At 41.3% G+C, this 27,644-nt stretch overlaps 1 protein-coding gene and 1 pseudogene across 9 annotated transcripts in view; both read right to left on the reverse strand.

Moving 5' to 3' along the window:
• Positions 1 to 27,644, reverse strand: part of FAM53B (family with sequence similarity 53 member B) — a 145,036-nt gene that overhangs the window by 6,178 nt on the left and 111,214 nt on the right. For 7 of the 9 annotated variants that reach the window (XM_072995422.2, XM_072995425.2, XM_072995426.2 and 4 more), the window contains one exon: positions 509 to 964. In XM_072995422.2, the coding sequence (XP_072851523.2) occupies positions 611 to 964 (354 nt within the window). In that variant the 3' untranslated portion in view covers positions 509 to 610. The remainder of the gene's footprint in view (positions 1 to 508; positions 965 to 27,644) is intronic. The other 2 variants (XM_020791508.3, XM_078391197.1) reach the window with 1 other exon arrangement.
• On the reverse strand, positions 18,364 to 18,518 carry LOC140706174 (U1 spliceosomal RNA; annotated as a pseudogene).

Here is a 27,644-nt window from a genome sequence, read left to right on the forward strand (position 1 = left end):
TGATTTTACAGCAGAGGAGAAAACAATCCGATCTGTGAGATCGGATACGCAATCTGAAATATATTCCAATGAAAAACAAATCTAGATAGCAATGCTAATCACCACCTTTCCCCCCTTTGATAAGGATTGCTGAGGTGTAGTTTAGAATAAAAACCAGCCAACAACAATAAAAACAAACTAAATATAGTCCACTCCTTCTCAAGCCCAAAGTGGATTAAATTCCCAACAGACAGAGGATGAACCAGCTGCCTCTTTAGATGGCATGTTATCTGCTTTGTGAATGGCCAACAGCTACTGTTTCCTTTCTTTCTGCCTAAGCCCTATCCCAAACACACTTTTTAAAAAAGAAAAATTGTTGTTATTCTAAAGTTTGACAATTTCAAGTTTTGATACATCCACGAACCCACAAAAAATGTGCTGATGTAATTTAGAGGTTTTATCTAAAGTTTCTTTGAAAAACCTCATGGGCTACAGTAGTTCTAAAGAGTTTCAAGGTTTAACAAGATACCTGATGAAATTTGGCAAAGCTTCTTGTCCTTTCCCACCTGCCAACATCAACACCTGTGAAGGTCTACCACTCTATTGCAGATGGATCATTCCATCTGTGTTCTCAGTTGTTCTCTATTTGCTCAATATCTAATTCGCCATCCAGCTGAAAGACATTATCCCCTCCTGTCCCGCCGTTCAGCCACGAGGGGTTTTCTTCTTCTTTCCTGTTCTCATCTTCTGTGGCACAAAACTCTGACTCCTCGTAGGAGAACTCCTCTTCTTTGTTAGATTTACATTCTTCTGTGTTTGACTGTGGCTCTGGCACAGGGGTACAGGCCGGTGTCCTACCTGGCATGACATCCAAGGTTGTTGTCCATCCCTGGGTGCTGCTGATGTCAGGTGAGAACTGATTCTGCGGAGAACAGTCATCCACAGTGGTGCTAAGGCAGCTAAGGCTGTTAAAAGTTTGACAGTTCTGCAAGAAAGAAAACAGAAAGATGAAGTACTCCAATAAAGAATTAAAGATATCAAGAATTTGACCGTCCTTTCCACATCAAGTTTGATTTCACTGAAAAGAATACTTCAGTGTAAATTATGACCTCCATACCACCTGTTTTCCAAAAAGCTAAATGCAACATATGAGGTTCTCCTCAATTTAATTTTTATTCTCACAAAATTCTGTGGGGAAGGTAACTTGAAGGGTAGGGACAGATCTGATAATTACAGTGATTTATCAGGCCCATGGTATGGTGTTTAAATTGCAGTACTGCATCAAAAACTCTGTTCCCGACCTGGGTTCAATTTCAGGTTGCTGCTCAAGTCTTCCATCCTTCCAAGGTCAGTAAATTGAGTACCCAGCTTGCTGGGGGGGGGGGAATGTGTAGCCTGCATAATTAAATTATTAACCACCCAGAGAGTGCTTTAAATGCTATGGGGCAGTATATAAGCGGCATATTTTGCTTTGCTCAGCCAGGCTGTGAAAGTGGGTCTTCCTGTTCCCAATTAAATACTTCAATCACTATATCTCAGTGGCCCAGCCACTGTCCTTGCATCAATTTTAGATGGAGGGCAACACTGTCATAGTCAAAGACACTTGCATTTAAGAGGTTCTACATGAAATGGATGTCATTAATCATTTCAACAAGATAAAAACACTGCAAGAATTTCTACTGAAAGGGAAATATCAGATAAATGATCTAGCCCGAGTCAGTTACATATTCTGGGATGGCCATATCATCTGTAACTTTTCCCAAACAGACTACATATTAGTTAAATTAATGAGGAAAGCTGCAGGAAATTGAAAGCTATGGTTATTTATTCAGTGGTGAAACATTATCCAAAGCCCAGAGCTTAGAATGTTAAGTTAAAATATATATTAATTAAACAATAGGAACTGGGGCATTAATTCACTGGTGTCAGCACTTAAAACTGAAAATATTTAACTCATTAAATGTGTGTTATTAACACATTCATTCATACATTAGTTTCACGTACTTTCTGTAGAACAGATATGTCACTGGCACTCCTCCAACCCAAGCAAAAGATACCCAAACCTCTATTGAGAAAATTTACCACAGATAATCTACTACTAGGAATAGACTGAAAATGGAGTTAGACAACACTAAGAAACTTATATAAAAACGGTTAATAATTTACATTACTTCTCTTGACTCCTTGAAATGACAGTCAAAACCATAAACTCCAAGATTTATTTATTGCGCAATAAAGAGCCAGCTGGCCACTATCAATAAACTCTTTTAGCAGGGCACTATTTCAAAAAACTTGCCTGAGTGTATAAACCTCGTTGAAAAGTACTGTAAACGTGTTGCTGGCCTGTCTGATCCCAGACAATTATTATAGTGACCTACAGCAGTGGTTCTTAACCTTTTTGAAAGAATTGTCCCCTTGAGCCATTGAGGAAGTTAACATTGCCCCCCTCCCGGCGGCAGCAGCGGGAGGGAGCGGCAGGAGGAGGAGGAGTGGTGGCGGCAGGAAGGGAGGGGGTGGCGGCAGCAGGGGGAGCTAGAGGGAGATAGTAAGAAAGGGACTGGGAGCGCACAGATGCACACACACGGCGAAGCCAGCCTCAGTGTGCATCAAACGCCCAAAGAGGAAAGAATGAGAGAACCAACTAACAAAAGAGGCAGCTCGCCAGCCGGCAGCGGCTCACTCCATCGCCCCCTTCTGTTCCTTTGCCCCTGCGTCGCCCCTTTTCATTCCATCGCCCCCCTGAAAAATTAAATCGCCCCCTGGGGAGCGATATCACTCAGGTTAAGAACCACTGGCCTACAGCAGCCAAAGCAGGTCAACTTCTCACTCTCTCACACACACACATACACTTCAATCTTTCATAGATAATCTGTTTTAAAAATGTTATAAAGTCCAGCAGCCTCAGTGCAAGGTAAAACGGATAATTTGCATGGTCTCTGCCCCAAAAGGCTTTGGTACACGGGAAATGCCCCACCAACTGTTGAAGACCTAGATGAGCTACCCATCTTATGAGTGCCTGCAAATTTGCCTATCTGAATGAAACACAAAAGGAAATGATTGGTTCTTGACTCTGTTAACTAACGATTTCTAGGTATTATAGTCCAAGTACATTTATAAAGTCAAGGGCGGGATGCCTAATATATGTATTAAAGGGAACCATAGACCCCTTTGCCTTTGGGGAAGGATGCTGTGGACTAGTATAGTCCTCTCTACAGAAGGACCTGCAACTATCATTTTAATGTGCAAAATCTCCATTAATATCACTTTCCAAAATGTTATTTTTAAGGATTACATTTTGAAGGCCTTTTCCCAACCTTCACCCTAAAATGTAATAAATCTAACATTAGCATGTTGATGTTAATGTGTTCTTTTCAAGCTCTACAAAAGACACAAACATCTATGAATCCATGTGACAGGGCTGTACATGAAGGAACAATCTGTGATGTGGCATGAGAATGTCCATCCCACATTGCTCTTTCAACTCACTCCATTGGCTGAAAAGTCAGTCTGCTGCCTGGATTCATCACAGCAAGAGAACCTAACTACTTGCAAAGGGTCAAGGGTACTGAACAAGTACAGCTGACACAAACCCATACCCATTATAGAAACTTCAATAAGGGACTGAATCAAATCAAACATATCTCCACTATGAATAGGCAATAGGTGACCATAGAGCTCTCTGAATCTGGCTCAAGAAAGAAAGCTTGCCTACTTTGGAATCAACAGAAGCTTTATGAACAAAACAGTGTTGCAGGCTCCCTCTCCCATCCTTCAAATTCCAAAAGCAAGTTTTCACAAGCTGAAATGCTTTTTGGAGCAGTTGGAGAAAGGATGGCCCCATGACAATTCATCAGTCAAATAGGTGCTAGAACATTGCCGCCACAGACCAGATGTCCACTTTAAGAGAGAAAGAAGCATTTGCTAATCTTGATGCCACAGAGTTTGGCAGAATTCTCTGGTCTCTAGTTACCTGGAAACCACCATGGAGCATTTAGTTTGCAAATAGTACAGCCAACCAAGTGGCCGGGTTCTCTGAATTCTACCTTTCACTCCTTCCTGCTTAGAGGCAACTGTGTCAATAACCGCCACCTCCCTGTGCCCTGGGATTAAAGGTGTATACTACGTTGGGTTCAAAAGGATCTTTTCAACCATTCACAGTCACAAAACAAACACCCTGTTTGTCAGGTCCTGTGCACTGACGAGCCACTCCAGAGGGTTGCAAAGCAGTCTTCCTTTGTCTTCTCAGAATAGAGGTGTTCTTACACAAGAACATGCACCTTTCCAAAACAGTCATCTTTCCCAAGCCAAAACTAATAATGGAGTCATATTAAACAGTTTCTTGAATGTACAGTATATCAGAGAAGTGAGTACACCCCCTCACATTTTGTTACCAGCGGTTTAGACATTAATGGCTGTGTGTTGCGTTATTTTGAGGGGACCGCACATTTACACTGTTATACAAGCTGTATACTCACTGCTTTACAAGCTGTATACTCACTGCTTTACACTGTAGCCAAGTGTCGTTTCTTCAGTGTTGTCAGATGAAAATATATACTAAAATATTTATGAAATGTGAGGGGGTGTACTCACTTCTGTGATATACTGTACATGTGCTTCAGACAGGTATATAATGGCAAGATATAGAAGAAAAGCTCCATTCTGCTTCGCTAGCGGGAATAGCATGGATCCATCTTACCCTACAGAACTTGGAAAGGTTATTTTTCTGGTCCACAGCTCCCATTGTCCTTACCCTGTTAAGTGTGAGTTCAAAGGATCATCTTGAGATGGGCCATCATAAAGGAACAGAAACTAGTGCTCACAAGCTGAGGATGACAGAAGAAAAATATTTCACTGAACTTTTTACCAATTTGCAGGACTTAAGGGACAGGCAGCTGACTTTTGGACATGACTAACTCTGGTAAACTGAGCTATTTAGAAGAGTTTTAATTTGTGTCTAACCCTAGACACAAGTTAGAACAGTTTGTGGGCTTTATTGCAATTGTCAAATACTCTAGGAGATGGCAGGGCAGTCTTTGATTCATCTGAGATGACGCTGAGCAGAACTGAAACTATGAGAAGAGATAACTCTGGGGAGCAGCCCTGAATGAAAGGACAGACAAAATAAAGTGCACTGATGGACATTGGTTCCCACTCCAATGTGCTCTTTCAAGGACACACAGAGTACTGAAAGAGGTTGCATGGAAAGTTGATTTGACAGCTGCCTTGATTCCTTTAGGGGAAAACACTATTGCTCTAATTTAGACAGGAAATGGCAGGGAGGGAGTTGGCAGGCTCCACCCCATGACTGATTATTGGGTTAGCCAAAAAGGAGATATAAAATCTTAAGGAAAAGGTTTGGAACAAACAAACAAACAAAAACACTCAAAAACATCACAAACTGGTTTTAAACTGTTCCCCTTCAAATCTTCAGAAGCTGGAAAGTTTGTGAGTCCTTAAAATTCATGGTTCAATTTTAAAATAAAGAATGTTACTCCGACTCACAAAGAAATAGCAATAATGGCAGTGATTCCTGTTAAAGGGCAAGAAGTGAGAGGAATACATTTTGAAGGATCTGCAGGATTGATGGTGTGTCTCCTTTTCATGGTATGAGCCTCATGTCTTTCCTATGTTCCACCCAGGACCAGAACAAAGGTGTTCTGGCTGCAAAATCCAGGCACTTTGGTGTGTAAACGCCAACAACCTGATCTTAAGCATAGATCTGTGTCTATGCTGCCTTCATGCTGTCAGTTATGGCACATTACAGGGGTTGGGGGTCAGGAGAAGGATTGTACCAAAAAGCTACAACAAAATATTTTGTTATACTCCTAATAATTATTTCTCTGGGCTTGTTCCAAATTACTTGGCTTAAGGACTATAGCTTTCGTGCACAATTACTGAAAGGATCGCCCTTATATAACATCATGGGAGAAAACACAAAGACAGCTGTAGCTGGAACAGGTGGGAGATCAAAGCTGGCAGCATTTTTAGAGCAAGGGCAGAGACCAATGAGGCACAGATAAAAGCAAGGGTGGGAATGAACGATGAAGACAAGTAGCTCGTGTTTAATGTGCAATGCAAAGAGAAGATTAAGACATATATAAGTAGACCTTTTATCTTTGTGTTATGAATGCCGTTTAGTAGCTACTCTTCATATTTATACTGGCACTAGTCCATGGCTATAGCCTTCAACTATATTTTCTTTTACTTGTGTACCAGATGTCAGAAAAGAAATAGAGATCTTATACAATCTCAGACAAACTGTACAGATAGGCTCCCCACCCACCATAATATCTGAAGGAAAAGTCACACCAGTTATTTATCTAATATCCATCCTTCCACAACAGAAACAGCCTGCTTCTTTTGCAGGTTCACTACTGTGCAATGAGTAAGTCCCTGGTTTAGTGCCATACAAGTCCACCTGTTCATCATCATGTTTCCAGCACTGGACAGGGTTTTTGTTTTGCCTGCTTGTGTGTGTTCCCACCTCGTGCATAACGACACTGTAGAGAATATAGCTTTGTTTTCTATATTCTGTTTACTGAAACAAGTTTAATGTTCTCTCTTCTCTACATGCCAATGGCACAGTTGTGGAAAGCAGTAAGAAAGTTTCCTCTTTTATATCTGACTTGCTAAGATGGTACTCTCTGGCTGAACACAGATAACAGCGATAGCATCAGAGACACTGAACCCCAGGGTCAGAAAATGGCATTTATGGAAGATAATGAAGTATGTCCAGTGCAGCTTATAAACAAAGCGATCCCTGAGAGATAAGGGCAGCTATCGCGTGACAAAATGCAACATGAAGCTGTTTCAAGGAACCTGATCTTGTTCACCACTTTTGCCAGAATATAGAAGTCCCCAATCGCTAGCTTAGTATGTATTTTGTACCGTGTACTATTCATTCTTCAGTTCTCAACAATTCCAGTTTCAATTACATTAGGTAACAAAGACCCTGGACTGCCATAGATATCGAGGGTAGGTAATCTTAGGCTAGGTGAACCACTGGTCTTACTTTGGACAAGACCATTCTGTTAATGTCAAGTGACATTTCACAGGAGCTGTTACATAGGGGGCTTCATGATCGTTTGTAGTTCTCCCATCCTACAATTTGAAGCCACATTGTGCATTTTCCCGCATTCCTTTCCACATCACTGGCTGCCACTGGTGGGAGATGCAGGGAATGCCACAATATGACAACATCACATTCAGAGCTTTGTGAAGTTACTCTTGCGGAATACATCTGGGAAGTATCATCGGGGGGGGGAGCCTGGTTAGGATTGGTGAGAGGTATAGTTCCACAAGTGCTAGGGATTCTGAAAACCAACATCCAAAAAAAGGAACTTTTCACAGCTGTACTACAAATTATGTGGACCAGATTAAAGTAGCCCATTCTGGGAAGAAACAGAAGAATGCTGTGTGAAGGAGTCATACAGCATCAACCACAAGGTACAAGCTGGCCATTATGATGTAGATTAGGGTGGATTAAAAATCAATGATTTTTTAAAATAATCTAACTGGTTTAAATCGTTTTTAAAAAATTTAAATAGTTAAAAAAATCCAATGTTTTATTTTAAACCATTATTTAAATCAAATCCACCCTGATTTAGATACATGAGAAGAACCCCATTAGAGCAAAAGAAAAATCAAGCTGTTAAAACATCATGTGTCATAATTAATCTCTATAGATAGACCTGCATTCCATGGGACTGCTTGCACTGTAAGGCATTTGTTGCATTCTGCAGTTGCTTTTATTCTCAGCTGACTTCTTGAGAACAAGCACCCGATACCGGCCATGAGAAAAGTGTTTAGATTTATCATCACCTACAGGCCTAACATTTGGTAAACATGCCTAGACATGCCAATGCAAGCCTTATCTTGGCAACTCCCTGATGTCGTTAGTTTGAAAAGGCTGGGAATGTTATTTCAGCAACTTTTTTTAAAAGTTTATGTACAGTAGCTTCTGTTACATTATCTACATTTTTCTCGCATCCTGCAATCAGGAATTTGAATGGCACTTATTAACTTAGAGGCCTATCAACATTGGAAGACTTACAATTCTTGACCTGCAGCCAAATTCTCTGTTGCCTGGCCACATGAGGATCCGCGAGGCCAAAGTAAACCATGACCAAAAAGCATGTTTCTGTTGAGAATGAGAACAATACCTCTGCAGCCTTTTGGGTGATAAATAAATGTAAAAAGAAAGAAAGCATGCTGTCCATACTTCACTCAGTATTTTAACTCTGTCATTCACATAGGTCCCAGGACATGGTTTAAGGCATGAGTGAGCAAATGTTGCCCTCCAGACATTCTGCCCTACAGTCTACCAGCACAGTCATGGATTATGCAAGTTGAAATTTGGAGGGCCACAGTTGCCCACCTCTGGTGTCTGGTTATGTGATGCAGCCCACTTCCTGACAGGAAGCAAATTTAGGTATTGTCAGTAACTGTGCAGAAGACGCAGAGTTCCTGGCTTGGACATCATGAGAAACAAATCACAGATAGAATTTATTTAGCCACTCCCTTGGCAGGAACAGGCAGCATGTACAAACATGCCACTCATAGACAGTAAGCCAGAGATTTCCAAGGAATCCTCATCCACTGCAACACATGAAGAGTCTACAGAAAACAGAAATCTAGAAAAGAGGTTTCTCTACATCTCGGAGGTACCGTTATTGTAAGTCACCTGCTGAGAAAGATCTTATAAAGATCTTTCAAGAAAAGTGGCACCGGGGGAAGGGGGAATATATGAAAAATCTATAAGAATAAAATATGAATGGTATTCCTCTCTAAAGCAAGGCATCCCTAAGCAAAAATGCTGTTGGAAACATTATAAATAATAATGCAATGCCCAAAAGGGAAAACAAACAAAATGTTTTAGACATTTTCCCTTGTTCAGGCTAATTTCAAGCAAATTTCTTGTCAAAAGTGTAATGCTCTAAGGTGTCAACCATACCTATATTTCCTGAACAATCATCAGCCATTTAGCGTGCTGTACTAAAATTGTTCCTTCAGAGACTCCCCTCCCCCCCAAAAAAAAACTCAATGGAAATAATTTCTGGAATGAATTTAAGGAGTGAAGGTATAAAATAGTTTTCCTTAACAGCCTATTCCTACAGGGTCATTGACATGCTTATGTGGAAATGCTTACATGGGCCTGAGCAATGTACTTATAAGCTCGGACCACAGGATGTTACTTAGAGCAAATCCTATCATCTTCAGTGATAAAAAGAAATGTGTCTAACAATGCATCCAAGATGGATCCTCACACAAGACATACGCAAAAGCAATCAGGACAATAACAACAACAAAACTTCTCTGAACAGCATATAATCATTTTGAGACTTCGATGGAAACAGTGCAGACCAGACTGTATCAGATTGCTAAAAAGATCTATGTTCTAAATGTTTATTTGCTCTGCCTCTTTGTGTGGCTTTTTGGCAGGCCATATGTCTTCCAGATTTAGGTTTCACATCAACAAGCTGTGTTGATATGAGACTTGGAAGAGTCTATCCAAAGTGTGGATATTTAATCATTTAAAGCAACCCTTGCTGAAAGACTAAAGAAACAATACTTCACTGTTATACATTATGTGTATTTGCAATTCCTGTAACAGCTACCAATCTATCTTAAAGAGAAAGGTAACACTGGCTGTCTATGTCACTGTCACTTCTTTATAATTGCAATAAAGTTATTTGCAAGTAAAAGTTTAGTCGCAGTCAGAAATTATGATAAATCCTGGAAAGTTTGTTCTAAGAAAACACCCCCATAATCAATGCTTTCAAGTTGGCTTGTTTCAAAGAAAGCAAAGTTGAAATTAACTCAGCTTTTGTCACATGCAGGCAATACAAGTTGTGGCTGATGAAAAATGGAAGCAAAAGATTCTGAACTCCCTGTCATGGCTATGTTGGAGAAAAGGCAATAGGCAAGTCCAGATGGAGGCTGAGCTGTCTGAATATCACGAGAATTTTGGTACTGAGTTTTTATGGCAGTTCAGGAAACCAATGGCCTGAAAGGAAGCACACTAGTGCATTCACTCTCTGTGCTAAAGTTAATGTCAAAATCCAATAGCTCAACTGCCTTGGATTTCCAATTTGCACCATGGCTATGAGCTCTGGAGCTCTGCTCCAAAAGATGCTGAAAGATGTGGCTGTCTTATTCCTCCCAGCGGCAATTATCCTGTTGTGCCAGTATACACGAGAGCAGTGAGGAAAAGCCAAAGAACTCCAAGATCAACAGTCCTATTGGCAAAAAGAAGGCAGATATTAGGCTGGCATTTCTTTTCCCTGGCTTCAACTTCAAGTGATGAATGAAGTGTCAGGAAAATATATGACAGAAATGCTTGGGGGGAAAAATACACAGAGAGTAGCTATAAAATATGTGAAATACAAACAGAATACTGTTTAGCCAAACAAACTGCACCAGAGCACAGAGAGAGTTCTGACTCCTGTCTTCTGAAACTGCCGGCCACAGAGACTGGCGAAACTTTAAGAAGAACAACCTGCAGAACACGGCCAAAGAGCCCGAAAAACCCACAACAAACATCAGAATACTGTATGTCTGGCAAGCTATCTGAATAGGGTTATGTACTATGGAAACAAGACACTGCCAAATTTGCCCATCAATGAGTTCCCAGTTTTATAAATGTTTTAATCCACAATAATAGTTTATGCTTCTTTATTCATTGTTTACATCATTATTCAGTTGCACAGACTGACAAGCTTCCATGAATCACAAGAACTAAAACCTGTAGATTGGGAGTGTAAGCGTTTGTCTTTCTATCTCTGTCTCTCACTCAAACACACACATCCACACTGAGCTCTCGCAGATAGTTATCCGTATGTACTCATAGGACTGTGTATTTCTTTTCCTCATTTCTATGCATGCACCATCTAGTTTAAATCTAAGCATTTTAAATGCATGGGAGCAGGCATTTGGATCTATCTGTAATGTGATGGATACTTCCAGAGGTAAGAGTGATATGTGTGGCAATTTAAATATAATAAATATTCTAGCTATCTTAAGCTACTGAATCTGTGTGGTCACATTGACAGATTTGTACCTAAACATTTGGAACTGTAGTCCTGGTTTTGAAACTTCAGGGACTAGAGGATTTCCCCCCACCCTTGCCCAATCTGTTTATCTAAGGAAAGAAAGGGTGAACTATTATTAGGAAGTACAGCCCACAGTATTTCAGTATAATGGCATATTCTCTGTAAGATTTGCACACAGAGCAGGTGAAATAGAAATAAATGCTTTTTTAACTTTAAGAATATTGATTTTTCATTTTTGCAATCCTGGAAGGACCTTTCACACTCTGGATTAGCAAACTACAACATTTATGTCACTGAAGAACAATGCAAGGTTGAACTCAATCTAACAACTGGGATGAGCTAGTGGAGGCTAGCTTTGTCATTCTTGTGTCTTTTCTCTATGTAAAGAAATGTTCTAAAACAATGTGTGAAAAATGTATTTTTAAATCAGTTCACATTTTGTTTGTCATTAAATAGTTCACTATATATTTATATATAATGAAAATGATTAGCATTTTGCCCTGTGTTATCTTCTGGCAATGAACTTGAAGCCACATGTCCAAGCTGAACACTTTGTAGTTCCTTATCTTCCTGGAAAGACTGTTCTATTAGTGGCTACAAGCCATGACAACAAAATACAGTGGTGCCTCGCTTAACGGCGATAATCCGTTCCAGGAAAATCGCTGTTAAGCGAAAACATCGTAAAGTGAAAATAAAAGGCCCATTGAAACACACTGAAAACCGTTCAATGCGTTCCAATGGGCTAAAAACTCACCGTCCAGCGAAGATCCTCCATACGGCGGCCATTTCCGGTGCCTGTATAGCGAGGAATCCGTCCCTAAACGCAGCGGGGAGCAATTTTAATTACCTGGTGGCCATTTTGAAACCGCCTATCAGCTGTTAAAAAACCATAGTTTTGCGAAGAATCAGTTCCCAAAGCAGGGAACTGATCATCGCAAAGCAAAAAAACCTTATTTAGACCATTGTTTTGCGAACACAAAAGCGATCGCAAATGTCGTCGTGAAGCGGAGTCATCGTAATGTGGGGTAATCGCAAAGCAGGGCATGACTGTATATCCGAAAGGTACAGGTATAGTATACCTTGTGCAGTACAATCAAATGCATACTTAACTAATGTTTCCAATGGGGCACATACTCTAATAAATAGGAACAGGACTACAATATTAATTCTGAATAACAGCATATTTTAATAGACAATGATAATCACTTGAATTGAGTCACACCAATGTGTGTATGGCCCCTGCTGCAAATGTACTTGGAAATAGTTACTCCATGCTGCAAGATGGCTTAGGTGGATCTGAGTCTAAACCAGCAAGACAGCTCTTAGGCTCTTATTCTAAGTTGCCCATCTGAGACTGGAGCTAAGAGGAATGGCAAAGCGAGGCAATACTCCCTTCTGTACATTAAAAAAATTTTTCGTACAAGAAGCTCAGACTTCTCCATTCAGTCTCCTACTGTAACTTCCCTCGCTTTACCTTGTGTGACTAGACAAATGTTTGTTCCGTTGAATCACATGTGCCTGTTTTCCTTAGTCCTAAACAAAAGTGTGCCTTATCATTTTGCCAACAAAGCTGATTTGATATGGTTAGACGTCATAGTGGATAATTTTCATCATCGCTATTGCTGTATGGGATACATGGCTTGAAAATACGTCTGGCTCAGTTTTCTCCAAGCCTCCTTTTCCTCCTTTTTGGGAGCTCCCATGGAACTGCTGAGCCCTGAGTGCAAGAGAGAGAATCCAACAGAGCGTGAAGGACTAGTAATCAACTGTTGATCTTAGTCTGTAGTCAACCACTAGCCCCTAGGAGGAAAAAAATCAAACAAGGAAACAACTGTATATTTCAGATACAAGTGGGGCCAACCCTAAACGAGGCAAGGCCTTGTTTTATTTCAATAGGTTCCAATAAATAATTGCTGTCCTGCACAAAGTTCACTAGTACACTATACAAAACCAGCTTTATTTGCCAAGTGCAGCAAAAGAACAAGCCAGCAGTATGAGGCAGAAGTAACCCCTGGAGGTACCATGTTTCAGCTGCCGGTTACTGAAACCACACAAACCAAAGCATGTTAACTTCAAAGCGAGCTGGTACAAAACATGTTCAGTAACTGCAGGGCTTTGCCACTTTATTATAGTTCTCTTTAAATCGCAAGCCAGATGCTCTTTGTTGTGAAGATGGGGGCGGTTCTGCCAAAGAATAACACACAACTATTCTTTAGCACCCCTGCCATAAGAAGATGAGTTACAATCTTCATCATAAAAATGAGGCAATAGAAATTTCAGGCTTTTTTCCCCTCAGTGATCATTTCAAGCAACTGGAACTTCATCCTCACGGACAAAGTAACCACCACCACCCTGCAAACCATCATTTATGATACGAAAAGCCAAGGATTTACATTGCCCCCCTCCCCCGCCAAAAAAAATCTAGGTTACATCAGGCAGCCTAAGCCTGGTGATAGCAGGTGCAGTTTGCAAACTGTCAGTACCCAAAAGGTTCTGATGTCTCAGGCTCCAAGCACACAAAGCAGCAAAACTAGTTTCCCACTGCACTGGTTTCCCAGCAGCTACTGGCAGGGCTGTACATACAATGGTGCCTCGCTAGATGATGATAATCCATTCCACTGAAATCGTTGTTTAGCAAAATCATTGTCTAGCAAAAAGCATTTCCCCATTGGAATGCACTGAAACCTGTTGAATGCATTCCAATGGGGAAGAATCGTCGTTGTCTAGCAAAGATCAGCCATAGGAAAGCCGCTTTGTGAACCGCCGATCAGCTGTTTAAATTGCTGTCTTGCAAAGCTTATGTCCCGAAAACACCTGTTTCTGAACCCGGAGGGAGCTGTCAAAAATGCCATCTAGCAAAAATCGGTTTGTGAAGCAGGGACCAAACATTGTCCAGCGAAATTCCCCCATAGGAATCATTGTTTTGCGAATCGCTATAGCGACTGCAAAAAGCCAATGTCTAATGAAAAAACTGTCATGCGGGGTAACTGTTTAGCGAGACACCATTGTATTCTGTGTGTCTCATGCAAAAGCACAGGAACTGAAACCCAGCATTTTATTTCACTTGTTGAAACCATGTTACAAAATATCTTGGCCCACTTGTGCAGATTGAAGAATGAGGATAATGGTTTTTAATCCCTAGTTTCTCAAGAATTTTATTTCCTGGCATTTTCCAACGTGGTATCCCCCAGATATCCTGGATGACAACTTCCATCAACTCATACAGTGGGAGACATCGGCAAGGACAACTAAAGGTGCTTTCAGTGATTTCAGAACCAGTATCTAGAATAACCCATAGCATCCATTTTCACCACACTAAAAATTTAAAAAGGTAATTCTGAATTTCTGCAACATTTTTCTCTGACATGTAGAAAAGCTAGAAGGACCTTCAGAGGTGCCAGATTTCAAAGCAGAAAAGGATCAATGGGATATCTCTTTATAAAACACTGCTACTGTACTTATTCTTATATGGAACAACACTAGAACTACATCCAAACCAAAAATAAAGCTGATTGATAAATTTTTATTTTAAACATTCCAGAACTACCTAATATTGACAGATGCTATGGGATCCTGTTGGCTGAATTAGCATAGACTTTCAAAATGCTGTTATCACAGAATAAATGCAGTTATACCACCACTAGCCGGAAAGACTGGAATGATGATAAACACAGAAGGATGCCAGTTAACACAGTGAAGCCAAACGGAACCCCAGATAAACAGGGAGTGAAAACACCAGAAAAAGAACAATGATAAGGATTGTACTGCTCTGATCTTGCAAACCTATTTATTTATTTATTTATTTATTTATTTATTTATTTATTTATTTATTTATTTATTTATTTATTTATTTATTTATTTATTTATTTCCCGCCCATCTAGTATATTCTACCACTCTGGGCAGCTACCAACAGACATAATAAAAACAGTGCAAAATATAATAAATGATAGATAGCAAAGGAAAAAGAGTTAAGTGCTGGCAGGAGGGAAGGCCTGGATGTACATCCATGTTTTTAGTTGGGTTTTAAATGTACCCAGCATAGGGGCCTTGCGAATCTCCGGAGGGAAGTTGTTCCAAAGTCGAGGAGCCACCGCCAAGAAGGCCCGGTTTCGTGTCTTTTCCTTCTGGGCCTCCCTCGACGTCAGGCTCCTCAACCACACCTCCTGGCTCGCTTATAGGTAAGCATTAAAACTTTGAAGTCAATGCGGAAATGAATGGGCAGCCAGTGCGGCATGGCCAGAATAGGAGAAATGTGCTGGTGTTTTCTCACTCCAGTAAGGAGTCTGGCTGCTGCATTCTGCACCACTTGAAGTTTCCGCATCAACCTCAAAGGCAGCCCCACGTAGAGCGTGTTACAGTAGTCTAATCTTGATATTATGAGCGCATGCACCAAAGTAATGAGCGCCCCTGTGTCAAGGTAGGGCCACAGGAAGGCTATCCACCAAAGGTGGAAAAAGGCGGTGCGGACTACCGACACCACCTGTTTCCATGGTGAGCGTCGGGTCCAAATGCACCCCCAAGCTGCAGACCCTGCTCTTCACAGCCAGGGTCAACCCCCAAACGAGAGAAAGTCACCCAGGCCACCAGCCACGGGGGCCCCCACCCTCAGAACTTCCATCTTGTCCGGGTTTAGCCTCAGCCCATTTTCCTGCATCCATTGCAGTACGGTCCCCAGGCAGCGCTGAAGGGACAGGACAGCATCACCTGCAGTTGGTGAAAAGATGATGTAGAGCTGAGTGTCATCTGCATACTGATGACACGATGCTCCACACCCCCTGATGACCCCTCCCAGCGGCCTCATGTAGATGTTAAACAGCATTGGGGAGATAATCAACCCCTGTGGAACCCCGCAATTGGAACTCCACAGGGCCGAAACACTCTCCCCAAGCTGTACTCTCTGGGACCGGTCTTCCAAGAAGGAAGGAAGCCAGGCAAGCGCCAAGCCACCAATTCCCAACTCGGAGAGCCTCCCCAGGAGGATACCGTGGTCGACAGTATCAAAGTCCACCGAGATGTCGAGGAGGACCAACAGAGACGTTTTGCCCCATCAGCCTCCCTCAACAGGTCATCATACAGGGCGACCAATGCCGACTCTGTACCATGACGCGGCCTGAAGCCCGACTGAAACGGATCCAGGGCATTTGTTTCATCCAAGTGCGCCTGAAGTTGGTCTGCCACCACCCTCTCCACCAGTTTGCTCATGAAAGAAACACTGGCGACGGGCCTATAATTGCCAATTTCGTCGGCCGCCAAACTAGGTTTCTTTCTGGTGGGCCTAATGAGTGTCTCCTTGAGGGCAGGTGGAAACTTGCCCTCAAGGAAAGACCCATTTATTATTGTTGTGGCCCATTCTGTTGTTTTCAGCCTGGCTGCTTTGATTAGCCAGGCAGAGCAAGGGTCAAGGGAGGAGGTGGTAGCTCGACAGCGATCAAGCACCTTGTCCACAGTGTCGGGCGTGACAGGCTGAAAGCTATGGCTTCCTCATGAGTTGATCTACTTCACATTTGGTCTTCCTTCTTCCTACCATCTCCAACTTTTCCTATTGACAGAATAGTTATTTTTCTCCAAACTCTGCAATGCAAAGGTTATTGAAGTTCAATAAAAATAACATATCCCAAAATGCAACTGGACAGCCATATCTTGAGATAAAATGTGTACTGCATGAAAAATGGGGTAACAAAATATGTTCAAAATACTTTTTTTAAGTGTCGAGAGTTTTTTTAAAAGGCAAATTGAGAAAATGAATAGAACAGATTTATGAACCCATATGAAACCAAGATCAACCACATGTTGGCTAATCAAATCACCAACTATGTCCACTACTGCATCCACTTTTATTCCTCAGACTTGACTGAAAATCAAACTGGAACAGGCATGGTGACGTTGTATTTTTAATTTGCAGTAACAGATTCTTGTATCCTGCACCAGTTCAGGGTAGGGTACTCTAGAAAACCAAATTAAACCTACATAGAATTTGTAATTCGTTTTTCTACTGAACTCTTTGCTATGTCTGGTTTTGTTGTTGTTGTGGCTGTTCTGTGTTTATTCTGTTTCTGAGCCACGCACAGTTAGAGCACGCACTACTGAGATAGACAGATAAACTGTCTGACTGAGTAAAGGATTTAACCGTAACTAAAAACAGGCTAATTAAAATCAAAGCCACAATAATGTTGTACATATAAATGCATCATAACTAAAATAATGTAACACTACCTTATTTGAAAAAACAACTGCAAAGATGAATAATAGTTTAGTTAAGTAACAGGAGATAGCTAAACAGAACAGTTTCAGGCTGAGCTGATTTGGCTAAACTACATATTATATTAAATCCACAGTGTGCCATTTAAATATGTTGTGTTTTTGTTTGCTTGTTTATTTTCAGTTTGAAGCCCCTGTCCAGATCATGACTAGTGCACTTCACTTAGTGTGCTTTAATCCTTGCCCACCCCCAACCTGTCTTTTCAAAGCTATGTACAGTATGAGCACCACCAGTTTGCCAGTTTGGCAGAGGATCGAATAGAGTTTCACTGGTTCAGTGTCCCAGCCCCTCTGTTGGGCACCCACTCAGAAGCAGTTTCCCTGCCCTATCTCCTCCAGCCACTGCTTCCAAGAGGGCACCTGCCAGAAAGGGTGGGGCACTGATCTGTGGTACACCTGTTTCCGCCTTCTGCCGAACCACGGTGGTTTGTGCCCATCTCTATGTACAAGCTACGTATGTCAAATTTGTAAAAACAAACAAACAAACAAATGGGAAGTGGAACCCTTCACTGCACCCACTATGTATTTAAGTAGCTTCAGCTGGGAAGAGCTGGGAAGGAGGAATTGTGCTTCCCTGCCACTCATGCTGGATATCGCTATTACATGAATACAAGTCCAGCAAGATAAAAAGCCTAAGAAGAAACTTCTGAATAGCAAGCGCACTCTGTAAATGGAGAGACCTGCCTCGGGAAGAAGTGTGCTCTGTATCTGCTTGAGATATTCAAACAGAGGCTAAATGGCCATCTGTCGGGAATACTATAATTACCGTATTTTTCGCTCCATAAGACGCACTTCCCCCCAAATAGTGGGGGAGAAAGTATGTGCGTCTTATGCAGTAAATACAGTTAAAAAAGGGTTCAACCACCACCACCCAGAAGCCTCCCACTGCCATGCTGGGAGGCCTCTGAACTGGCACCAGAGACTGCTTATTGTTTGGACCTCACCATTCTGCACTGCTGGCTTTCCAGGATCTGCTTCCTGCAGCCTACCTGGAAAACCAGCAAGGCCAATAGCAGTAGGCAATGAGAATAGGCAAGGACCAAAGGGGGGGAAAAAGAGTGATTCTAGAAAAACCAGGAGAAACCACAAACACAGTTCCCCACTTAGGCAGTTGATTTTCCCACATTTGGGGAAATCATAGGGGTCAGCACATCCAAAGTGTAATAGATGAGCCTTACCCTGGGAAAACCACTTTTACAATAATGGTATCTCCCTTGCCAGGTATAAGTTGGAATGACCCCTGAAAATTCTTCCCCTTTCTATGCCCTATCCCCCAAAGGCATGTTGACCCCCCCCCAGGCTGCACCTCTTGATCAGAACAGGGCTGCACAGCCCCAGTCCTGAAAGAGGCCAAGAGACCGACTCAGTGTTTTGGGGTGCCCCACAGGACCCCCATCAGGGGCTGGAATGTTCCCCCCACAATCCTCCAGCATACCTAATATGTGGGGAAGGAAGGGAAAGCGGGGAAATTCAAACTTTCAGTTAGTGAAGAGGCTGCTTGTCTGCTTCCTTGCTAGTCCAAGCAGTTAGAGATCTGGGAGAGAGACCTGGGACTGCCTGGTATTGTCCTTTTAAAATGTAAAATTTAGTTTAAAAGCTGCTTGTTTTGGGTTAAACCCTGCTTGGGTGAAAAGGTGCTCCGTTTGAGTTGAAACCTGCTTGTGTAGAAACATTCATGCTTGCCTTAAAATTCTGCTTGTTTTTCTTTAAAAGCTGCCTGTTTTGGGTTAAACCTTGTTTGGGTGAAAAGGTGCTTGTTTGAGTTGAAACCTGCTTGCCTGGGAAGCGTTTCAGACCAGCGCTGATCAGCAGTTAGGTGGGGAGAGGGGAGGGGGCAGGAGTGGAGAAGAGCACAAAATGGCTGCCAGCTGCCTACTGGCTTTTAGCTGTTTGGGGCTCTTTTTTGACTGTTCTGGGGTCTACCAAGGCACTGTGAAGAGCAAGGCTCAGTCTACAGTACCTGGTAAGTGACTTTCTTTTAAGTTTTTAAAAGTTTCTGATCTTTTCCCCCCAATAAAAATGCATTAATTAATTTTCAATGCATTTCTATGGGAAATTTGGATTCAACTTGCAGACTTTTCAACTAGTTCTGGGCATCTAATAGAGAATGTATTTCCAAAGGGTGTTGCAGCAAGGAAACTAACTGTGCCTTGTGACTTCTAACTGGATTACAGTACCTGCTTCCTGATTTCAGCTACTATAGTTTGTATTCAGTTTTTTTGGCTTTGTGTGGCCTAACCTGTTGTGCCTTGCATGCTATAAATGTCCAATTATGTCAGAAATCCGATATTTGGTCTGATGCTGAGCATGTGCTACTGCTGGTGAATGGGTTAAGCTTTGTGTTGCTGTTCTTTTGCATAACCTAAAGTAAATAAGGAAAACCAGCCATTAAATAGTTTAATTCCATTATTTATCCTCCACACAACTAAAAGGGACCTCTCAATGCAGTGCCAAATCAGACAAACCATTTCTAACTTAATATAGACTTGAGCTGTAGCTGGGCAGAGTTGCACAACAATCTTATCTGTCATTGAGACATTTCTATAAGCATGGGGAGGAGGTGGATGAAAGGAAATGTAAAATATAGGTAGCGTGGTATAGGTCTTATCACTGGCTGATAATGGTCTATATGTACTTGAATTAAATTTATGGTACACAAATTTATGGTATATAAACTAGAGTACACAAAGCTTTAAGTCTCTCCATTTGTTAATGACAGTGGTAATGGTTCTTAATGCCACTGTTGACTGCTTTTCACTTTACATGGTTCAAATGTTATTCTGTTATAGTTTATTAAATATTTTATTACACGATTTGGTTCAGAATATATTTTCCCTGTTTTCCTCCTCTAAAAATTATGTGTGTCTTAAGGTCCAGTGCGTCTTATGGAGCAAAAAATACGGTACATCCTGCATTTTAGATCTTGCTTTCAGCACGGTCAAAGTTCTGGACATGAAAGTCCCTGCAAACTCTATGATTGAATCACTGTTGTCTTGTAATAATTTTTATGCTGCTGTCCAATGCTAAGGCCCTGTAATTTCCGACTCCTCAATTCAGTGCAGAGGTGTATATGGGGAAATGGCCCTTTCTATGATGGCCATGCTGACACTGAGAAAGTTAGGGGAAAACATACTAGCAATGAAGACTGAAGAAATACCCAGACATGAAGCCTAACAGAAGAGTAGCAACCAAATTTGCAAAATATTCTTTACTAATCTGTATTTCATAATGAATTATGGTCACATATCCAGGTGGACTACTTTTCCTGATTCACTTTGATTAGAGAAATGGCCCAGGACAATATTCTTTCCATGCAAAGATTAAGGGCATCGATACCTAACTGCCACAGAACGGGGCAACTCTATGTAATTCACAATCCCTGTTCCGTAAAATCGCTCTGCACTAATTTCTCCTTAGGCAACACTCAATTTACCTTATCCAGGGTCTTTAGTAAAAACAACTACTCTTAAAGCTTGTTCCATGACAGCCTACTCTGAACTGTTAAAGTGTGTTTGAAAATGGCTGTGATAGTGGCTTTTGCACTCTGTTAAGAGAATAGCACTCGACCAACATTCAGAAAAGCAAAGATAACAATTAATGGTGGTTCCAAGGTTACCAACCACTTGATTTTTCATTTGCATCTCTTTCAGAACCACTTTCTCGAATTACCTGGAACTGCTTGGCAAGCAGGCACCTTTCTACAAGGTACCTATGCTCAAGGCTGCTTCTGGCATTGCATTAACTGAAATGGAAATAAATGGTCTTGACACTGAGATGAGCCTCCTTGGTTCTTTCAAACTCTCCGATGTTAAAGGGGTAGATAAACACTGGCAGGTACAGACATAGCATGGAAAGATGCCTTTGAGAGTACGGGTGTGATCAGACTGAATGCTTATATGAGCAGATTGAATGACCGTGTGTGCTGGGAATGCAGACAGAAAGGTGAGATATGGGTTGGGAGAGAATGGGACTTGGGGGGGGGAGTCTGGAGTTCAAAACAAAGGTCATACTGGTGTTTTGTGTTGTTTTTTAATTTGTGTTCTATTTTTTCCCCTGAAGTACTATATCTGGTTAAATTCTATGAGAGGCTGCTGCTGCTGCTGCTGCTGCTGCTGCTGCTGCTGCTGCTGCTGCTGCTGCTGCTGCTGCTGCTGCTGCTTCTTCTTCTTCTTCTTCTTCTTCTTCTTCTTCTTCTTCTTCTTTTGGTAACGCCACAGAGTTTTGTGGGCTTATACAGTGTGCTCAGACGTCTATCTCACAATTACAGAGTTGGGAATTAGAATCTCCTCATACCAGGAAAGTTAGCAGAGGCTGCATACAAACATCACACCAAGGTTGCTGAGTGTCCTATAGAAGAGGCAGATACTGTACCAGTAAGTCTTGAAAGCAGCATAGTGTGAGTAGCACACACCTTCATTCAGCAGAATGAGGAAAAGAGAATGAGAAGCACAAGAAGCTGCCTTAAAATATTGAGTTAAGACTTTTGGTCCAAGTTGGTCAGTCTTATCAACATCAACGGGCAGCAACTTCTGGGAGTTTCCAGGAAGACTGTAGGCCCAGATTTGAACATAGGGACCTTCACATGCAAACCACATACAGTACTTTACTACTGAGCCATGGCCCTTCTCTAAATCTATAAACAGATTTGGAAAGGGGGGAGAGGAAAATTTGTAAATATTTTTAAAGACTCAGAGAAAACAGGAAAACTAAGGGCTTCAGGCAAACAAAATCCTCTCCATAAATTTTAGCAATGAACCACCACCACAGTATACTTCTGTTATATATTTCTCAGCCCCAGCAACACAGCTGAGGCCATTATTACCACAGAATCCATACGGGCCGTCTCCTAAAATCTTCAGGGGAGGCTCTTCTCTCAGTCTCACTGCCTTCACAGGACCATCTGGTGGGAACATGACAGAAGGCCTTCTTCTGTAGCTGCTTCCACTGGAAGCCTAGGTTGGCCCTCTCCTTCTTGCCATTCCAACAACAGTCAAAGATCATCCCTTTATAGACAGGCTTTTAACAATAATTGGGAAGTGAGGGCTGCGATCTTGGGTGCTGAACACTATTATTATACTTTAATGTGTTTTAAGATGTTTTAAATAGTTTGTTTTAATATTCTTGTATGTTTAATTGTTTTGTGCAATAATTTATTGTTTGTAGTCAGTTTGGGTTTTTTAATAATTTGTAAGATGCTTTGAGTTCCCTTCACTGGGAGAAAGGTGCCATAAAATTAAGTGTGTGTGTGTGTGTGTGTGTGTGTGTGTGTGTGTGTGTGAGAGAGAGAGAGAGAGAGAGAGAGAGAGAGAGAGAATCCAGAGCACTGAGCATCTGCTTAGCAATAGTTAACAACCGGTTCACATGTTATACATCTCTGTGAACCTATACCTGGAGAGAATCAGAGTTGATGCAGAAAAATGGGGCCAGCTTGTGCATCTGGGCAGCATCTTGGTGATGTGATTTTCCTATTCAGTGCATAAACACACTCTACACATTGTGTGGGAAGGTGTGGAAATTACTCTATGGAAACACCTTCAAGGTACAAAACCATGCTGGTTCAATTAAAATACCTTAGGAATCAGAAGAACTGTTAAGTATAAAATAACTGTTAACATTTGCCAGCAGTTCTGTGCCTGGCAAATTTTATACTGTTCCACCTGCTATTCCCAGACAAATTCCCTCATATTTTAGTCCTAGGAGACCAGATTTTGCCCCGTGTTCTGTAGCTATTTCCACTGCACAAGTCATCTGCAGAACAGATTGTTCCTAAAACAGTTGCTTACTCATCGCAAGGTACTCTTGTTCAACCACCACCAGGAAGAATTAGCAAATAAAAATCAACAGAGATGTATGGTGAGACAAGGGGCGAGAGTAGTAGCCCTCTCACTGGAGTGCCGTCCCTCCCCATGACAATTGAGAGAGACAGAGAGACTCAGACTCTGCCCGTCTTAGCTCCCAAGAAAACAAAACAGCGGGGGACAAATACGCAAGAATTAGAGGGAGAATTACAAAAGCTAACAGTTGAGGGGGCTCAGGAGAAAATGGCAGGAGTAGAGCAGAGGAAGAGGGTGGAGATAGAGGTTGGGACAGCAGATATAAAAAGGAAGGAGGAAGGTTTACCGCCAGGCTGGGCGTGGGTCTGGATGGAGGACCCCTGGACCGGCGCATGGGAAAGATTCAGAGTCCCGAAGGAAGCAGGAGATTACAGGAGGAGAAGAGAAATCCCCCCCCCAAGACCCTCTTATTGGGGAGAGGCTGAAGCCCGGGAGTGGCGGAGGAAACTAAGAGAGGAGAAGGAGAAAACTGAAAGAGAAAGGAGAGAGAGAATAGAATGGAGGGTGAGCAAAATGAGGAGGAAGGGATACCGGGTGGGCCCTGGACGACCCCAACACCAGTCGAACGCTCCGACTGGATGGACTGGGACGATGACACCATTCCCCTACTGGATAGAGAAGCAGGACAGATAGTGACCCTGAACAGATCCATGGACTGGCCAGGTCCGTGGAACGCGGGTGACAGGAACCCATTCCTAGTTGAAAGATGTAAACCCCTGACTGACCTGTTGTTGGCACAACAGAAGCCATGGAACAACTTCGTTGATACCGGTTGTTCGTTGAATACCCCAATAAACCTCACCCCTGTTTCAAAATTACAAAAACCTGATTTATTTGACCAAAGGAAGGAGCCTAAAGTTGGACCCTCAAAATGCAAAATTTGAGCATTCTGGAATACAGACTCTAAATTCTTGCTTCCCTTTAATTCAATGGGGAGAATTTAAAAATATAAGAACGTTCACGTTGCAAAGAATTTTTCTGGTAATGGGTACTTAACAATTTTTATGCAAATTAAATATTTTTCATAAATTACTGTACATAACTTGTGCAATTAGCAGGAAGTAATCATGGTGACAACTTTTTTCTGACCATCAGCCAGTACTTCTACAATTGAACATACAGTATACTTTGCTTCTTACAGAGAAAGGACCGTAGCTTTAAACAGGCTGCCTTGTGCAAGAATTGCAGAAATACTGATGAAGAAAATAAGTGTTCTCTCTCTCTGCTGACAAGGAATCTCAATGGAACTGGAAAATTCCTGTCAAGGTGCCTTATATATCAGTACATCCTGGACTGTCAATAACAAGAAATCTACTGAGTCTTTTCTGCTGCCCTACACAAGGCTCAAGTCACATCATCAATCCTTCTAGGGCAGTATTGTCTTCAGTGGTTGAGTCCAGATCTCAGCAAGGGCAGCTGCTAGTGAAAACAAGCTGCACTCTCTCTTCATCCCACAGCAGCCCCTCCATCTTCCTGAAAATGCTACACAAAAGGTCCTTACTGAACAAACTACACATATGAGCCTTCTATAAAGAATGCCCTTAAACTTGCAGGAGGCAGATTCTGGATCCAACCCACTGACTAACAGCAGCACTCTTGCATTTTAAATTGTACTATTTCACAGAGCTATTTGAAGTGGCCCAGGCTCAAACATGGTCATATAAATACATGCAGAACAATCAGTGTTGTCAAGTAGAAATACCTACCTTAAAGTTAGCAGTTGAGGTTTGCACTAGAGGCATACAAAATGTAATCTTCTGCATTTTGCCATAGTATGCTTTTCCTATTTTACCACAGTAGGGTTGGCTTTGTTAAATCAAGCTGATTTTTTAATGTATTCAAGGCAGTGTGCAACTGATAAAAACTGAAGTATTCTCCATTCTTAATGGCTATCGAATACAATCATATAGCTTAATTATTACAGAGACACTTTGCATGCAAACTCAGCTGGCCTATTTACAGAAAGCTCCCTATATATCTGAGAAATTCATTATGTCTCATGGAAGCATGATACTTTGAGGAAAAAAGAGGAATTGATGAAAACAAAGGATGCCTTTCAAAACAGGATAAGTCCAAATATCTCAAAAATAATTAATCTACCGGAGAACACATGATGCTTTCTGGAAATGGAAATGAGGCACTACTTAACAACTACTATTTCATATAGCTGTAAATGTTCCTTTTATTTGGGGCAGCATTCTGATAAGACTATAAGCATCTACAATATAAGAGCCAATTTACAGGAAAGGTATGTGCTACAGTTCTTCCATCTTTGATAGCAAAAGGGACACCTGTCTTATGGAAAAATATAAAACACACAATGGTACGCCTCAAAAAATATCTCCAGAAGCAAAGCTAATTTGTCAAGGAGAATAATTTTAGCTTAGCCACTTTCTTCCACAGCAATCATCCGCAGTTTTCAGAGTTTTGCAGATACCTGTCTCAATGCTGAAATGGTGGAATCCAGAATTCCACCTAAATATTTCACTCCAAGTTTAGGATAACATTTAATAATGCAATCAAAGATCCAGGATCAAACCACAAACATTTAAAACTAATGCATTAAAAAAATAGTTTAAACTGTAACCAGGAGAAAGGAGCAGTATTGAATTCATATTGATTGTTAGGGAAGTGTCTTAACCGTAGAAAATGTGGGACAATGGAACAACATTCATAGTTGGGAATCTCCATGTCTGAATGTTCCTGCAAGAAAACTAGAGACATTTGGCAAAAAGGCCTAAAGTGTAAAATTCCCTTCCTTGGGACAGACTGTTCAACTAAATAATGTGAAGTGCTGCTCCCAGCTCTGTTTGTGTGATTCGAAGAGGCAGTTCATGCAATTTTAACCATACTATTTAATATAAGAACATTAATATATGAAGAATACAAAACAGACATAGATAATGTACTAGTAGAAGATTCATGGAATATCATATACAGCTAAGATTAAGGAGAGTGCTTTCACATAAAGGTACTGGATCATGTTGTACAAACAAAACTAGTTTGATAAATGGGGATAAATGCAGAGAATGGAACAGTAAATTTAGAATAAATGGGTATATTCTATTCACCAATTCATAGGGGATTCATTTCCACCTTTTATTTCTGCCATGAATGAGTTAGTGGCTATTTACTTTTTATTCATATCCACAGCAATTTGCTGATGCATTCTGAAATCCCATGTATGCATAATTAACAGTATACACAGTAAGACTTTGGAGAAGGAACACAAGGTGACTGACATGTGGAAGAAGAGGCGACTACCCACTAGGTTAAAACAGGGCTAGCTGAATTAAAGGTACAGAAATACAGAAAATTACTCAATGGCAGAAGTAGCTCATGGAATGTGTTACAGAAGAAAAACTGTAGCTAAAGGAAAACAGGTGAAAGTACAGTGGTGCCTCGCTTAACGTTTGCTTCGTTTAACGTTTTTTTCGCTTAACGTTTATTTTTTCAGAGGCAGATTGTGCTTCGTATAACGTTTTTCCCTATGGGCGATTTTCGCATAGCGTTTTTGGGACCATGCTTCGCTTAACGTTTTTGGTTTTAGGTCCCCTGCTTCGCTTAACGTTTTTTTTGTTTTCAATTTAAAAAGTGTCTTAGAAGGGTCCAAAACGGTTCTAAATGCTTGGATTCGTTAGAGGACCCCTTAAGTCATGTGCAAACCTGATTTGGCTTTGATCTGACGTTTCGTTAATTTTTTGTGAATTTTTGTTTTTTGGCCCATAGGAACCAATGGACCTGTCAAAATCTGACAGCTCCATGCTTTCCTATGGGGGAGAAAACAATTTACAAAAAATTAACGAAAGTTCAGATCAAAACCAAATCAGGTTTGCACACAACTTAGGGGGTCCTCTAACGAACCCAAGAATTTAGAACAGTTGCTGAGTCTTCATTAATTTTTTGTGAATTTTTTCTTCCCCCATAGGAAATAATGGAGCTGTCAGATTTTGACAGCTGTCAAAAGTTGGGGGGAAAAAATTCACCATTAATTAACAAAAAGTCAGATCAAAGCCAAATTAACTTTTGCATCCGTTTTAGAGGGTGCAGAAGCTAATCCAAGCATTTAAAACCATTTTTGACCCTTTTATGACACACTTAATTTTGCAAAAATTGACTTCGCAAAGCCATTGAAACCTATTGAGTCAGCTACAATACATTCCAATGGAGGATACATTGTATCGTTTAACGATGTTTCCTATGGGTTTTTTCGCTTAAGGACGGCAATCCGTGCCTATTGGAACAGATTAACCGGTTTCCAATGCATCTCTATGGGAAATGGTGTTTCGCATAAAGTTTTTTTCGCATAAGGTTTTTTTTTTGGAACCAATTAAAAACGTTATGCGAGGCACCACTGTATATGGGCTACAGCAAGGGTGAGGAATACACAGTTGGATTCCTTATCCCATCAGCCTTTACCATTTGCTATACTGGCTAGGACGGATGTAAAGTGCAGTCCAATAATAACTGAAGGATTATTCCCCATCCCTGGGACACAAGGTAAGTATAATCGGATAACTG

Source organism: Pogona vitticeps, chromosome 3 (assembly GCF_051106095.1).
Source record: "Pogona vitticeps strain Pit_001003342236 chromosome 3, PviZW2.1, whole genome shotgun sequence".
Lineage (NCBI taxonomy): Eukaryota > Metazoa > Chordata > Lepidosauria > Squamata > Agamidae > Pogona > Pogona vitticeps.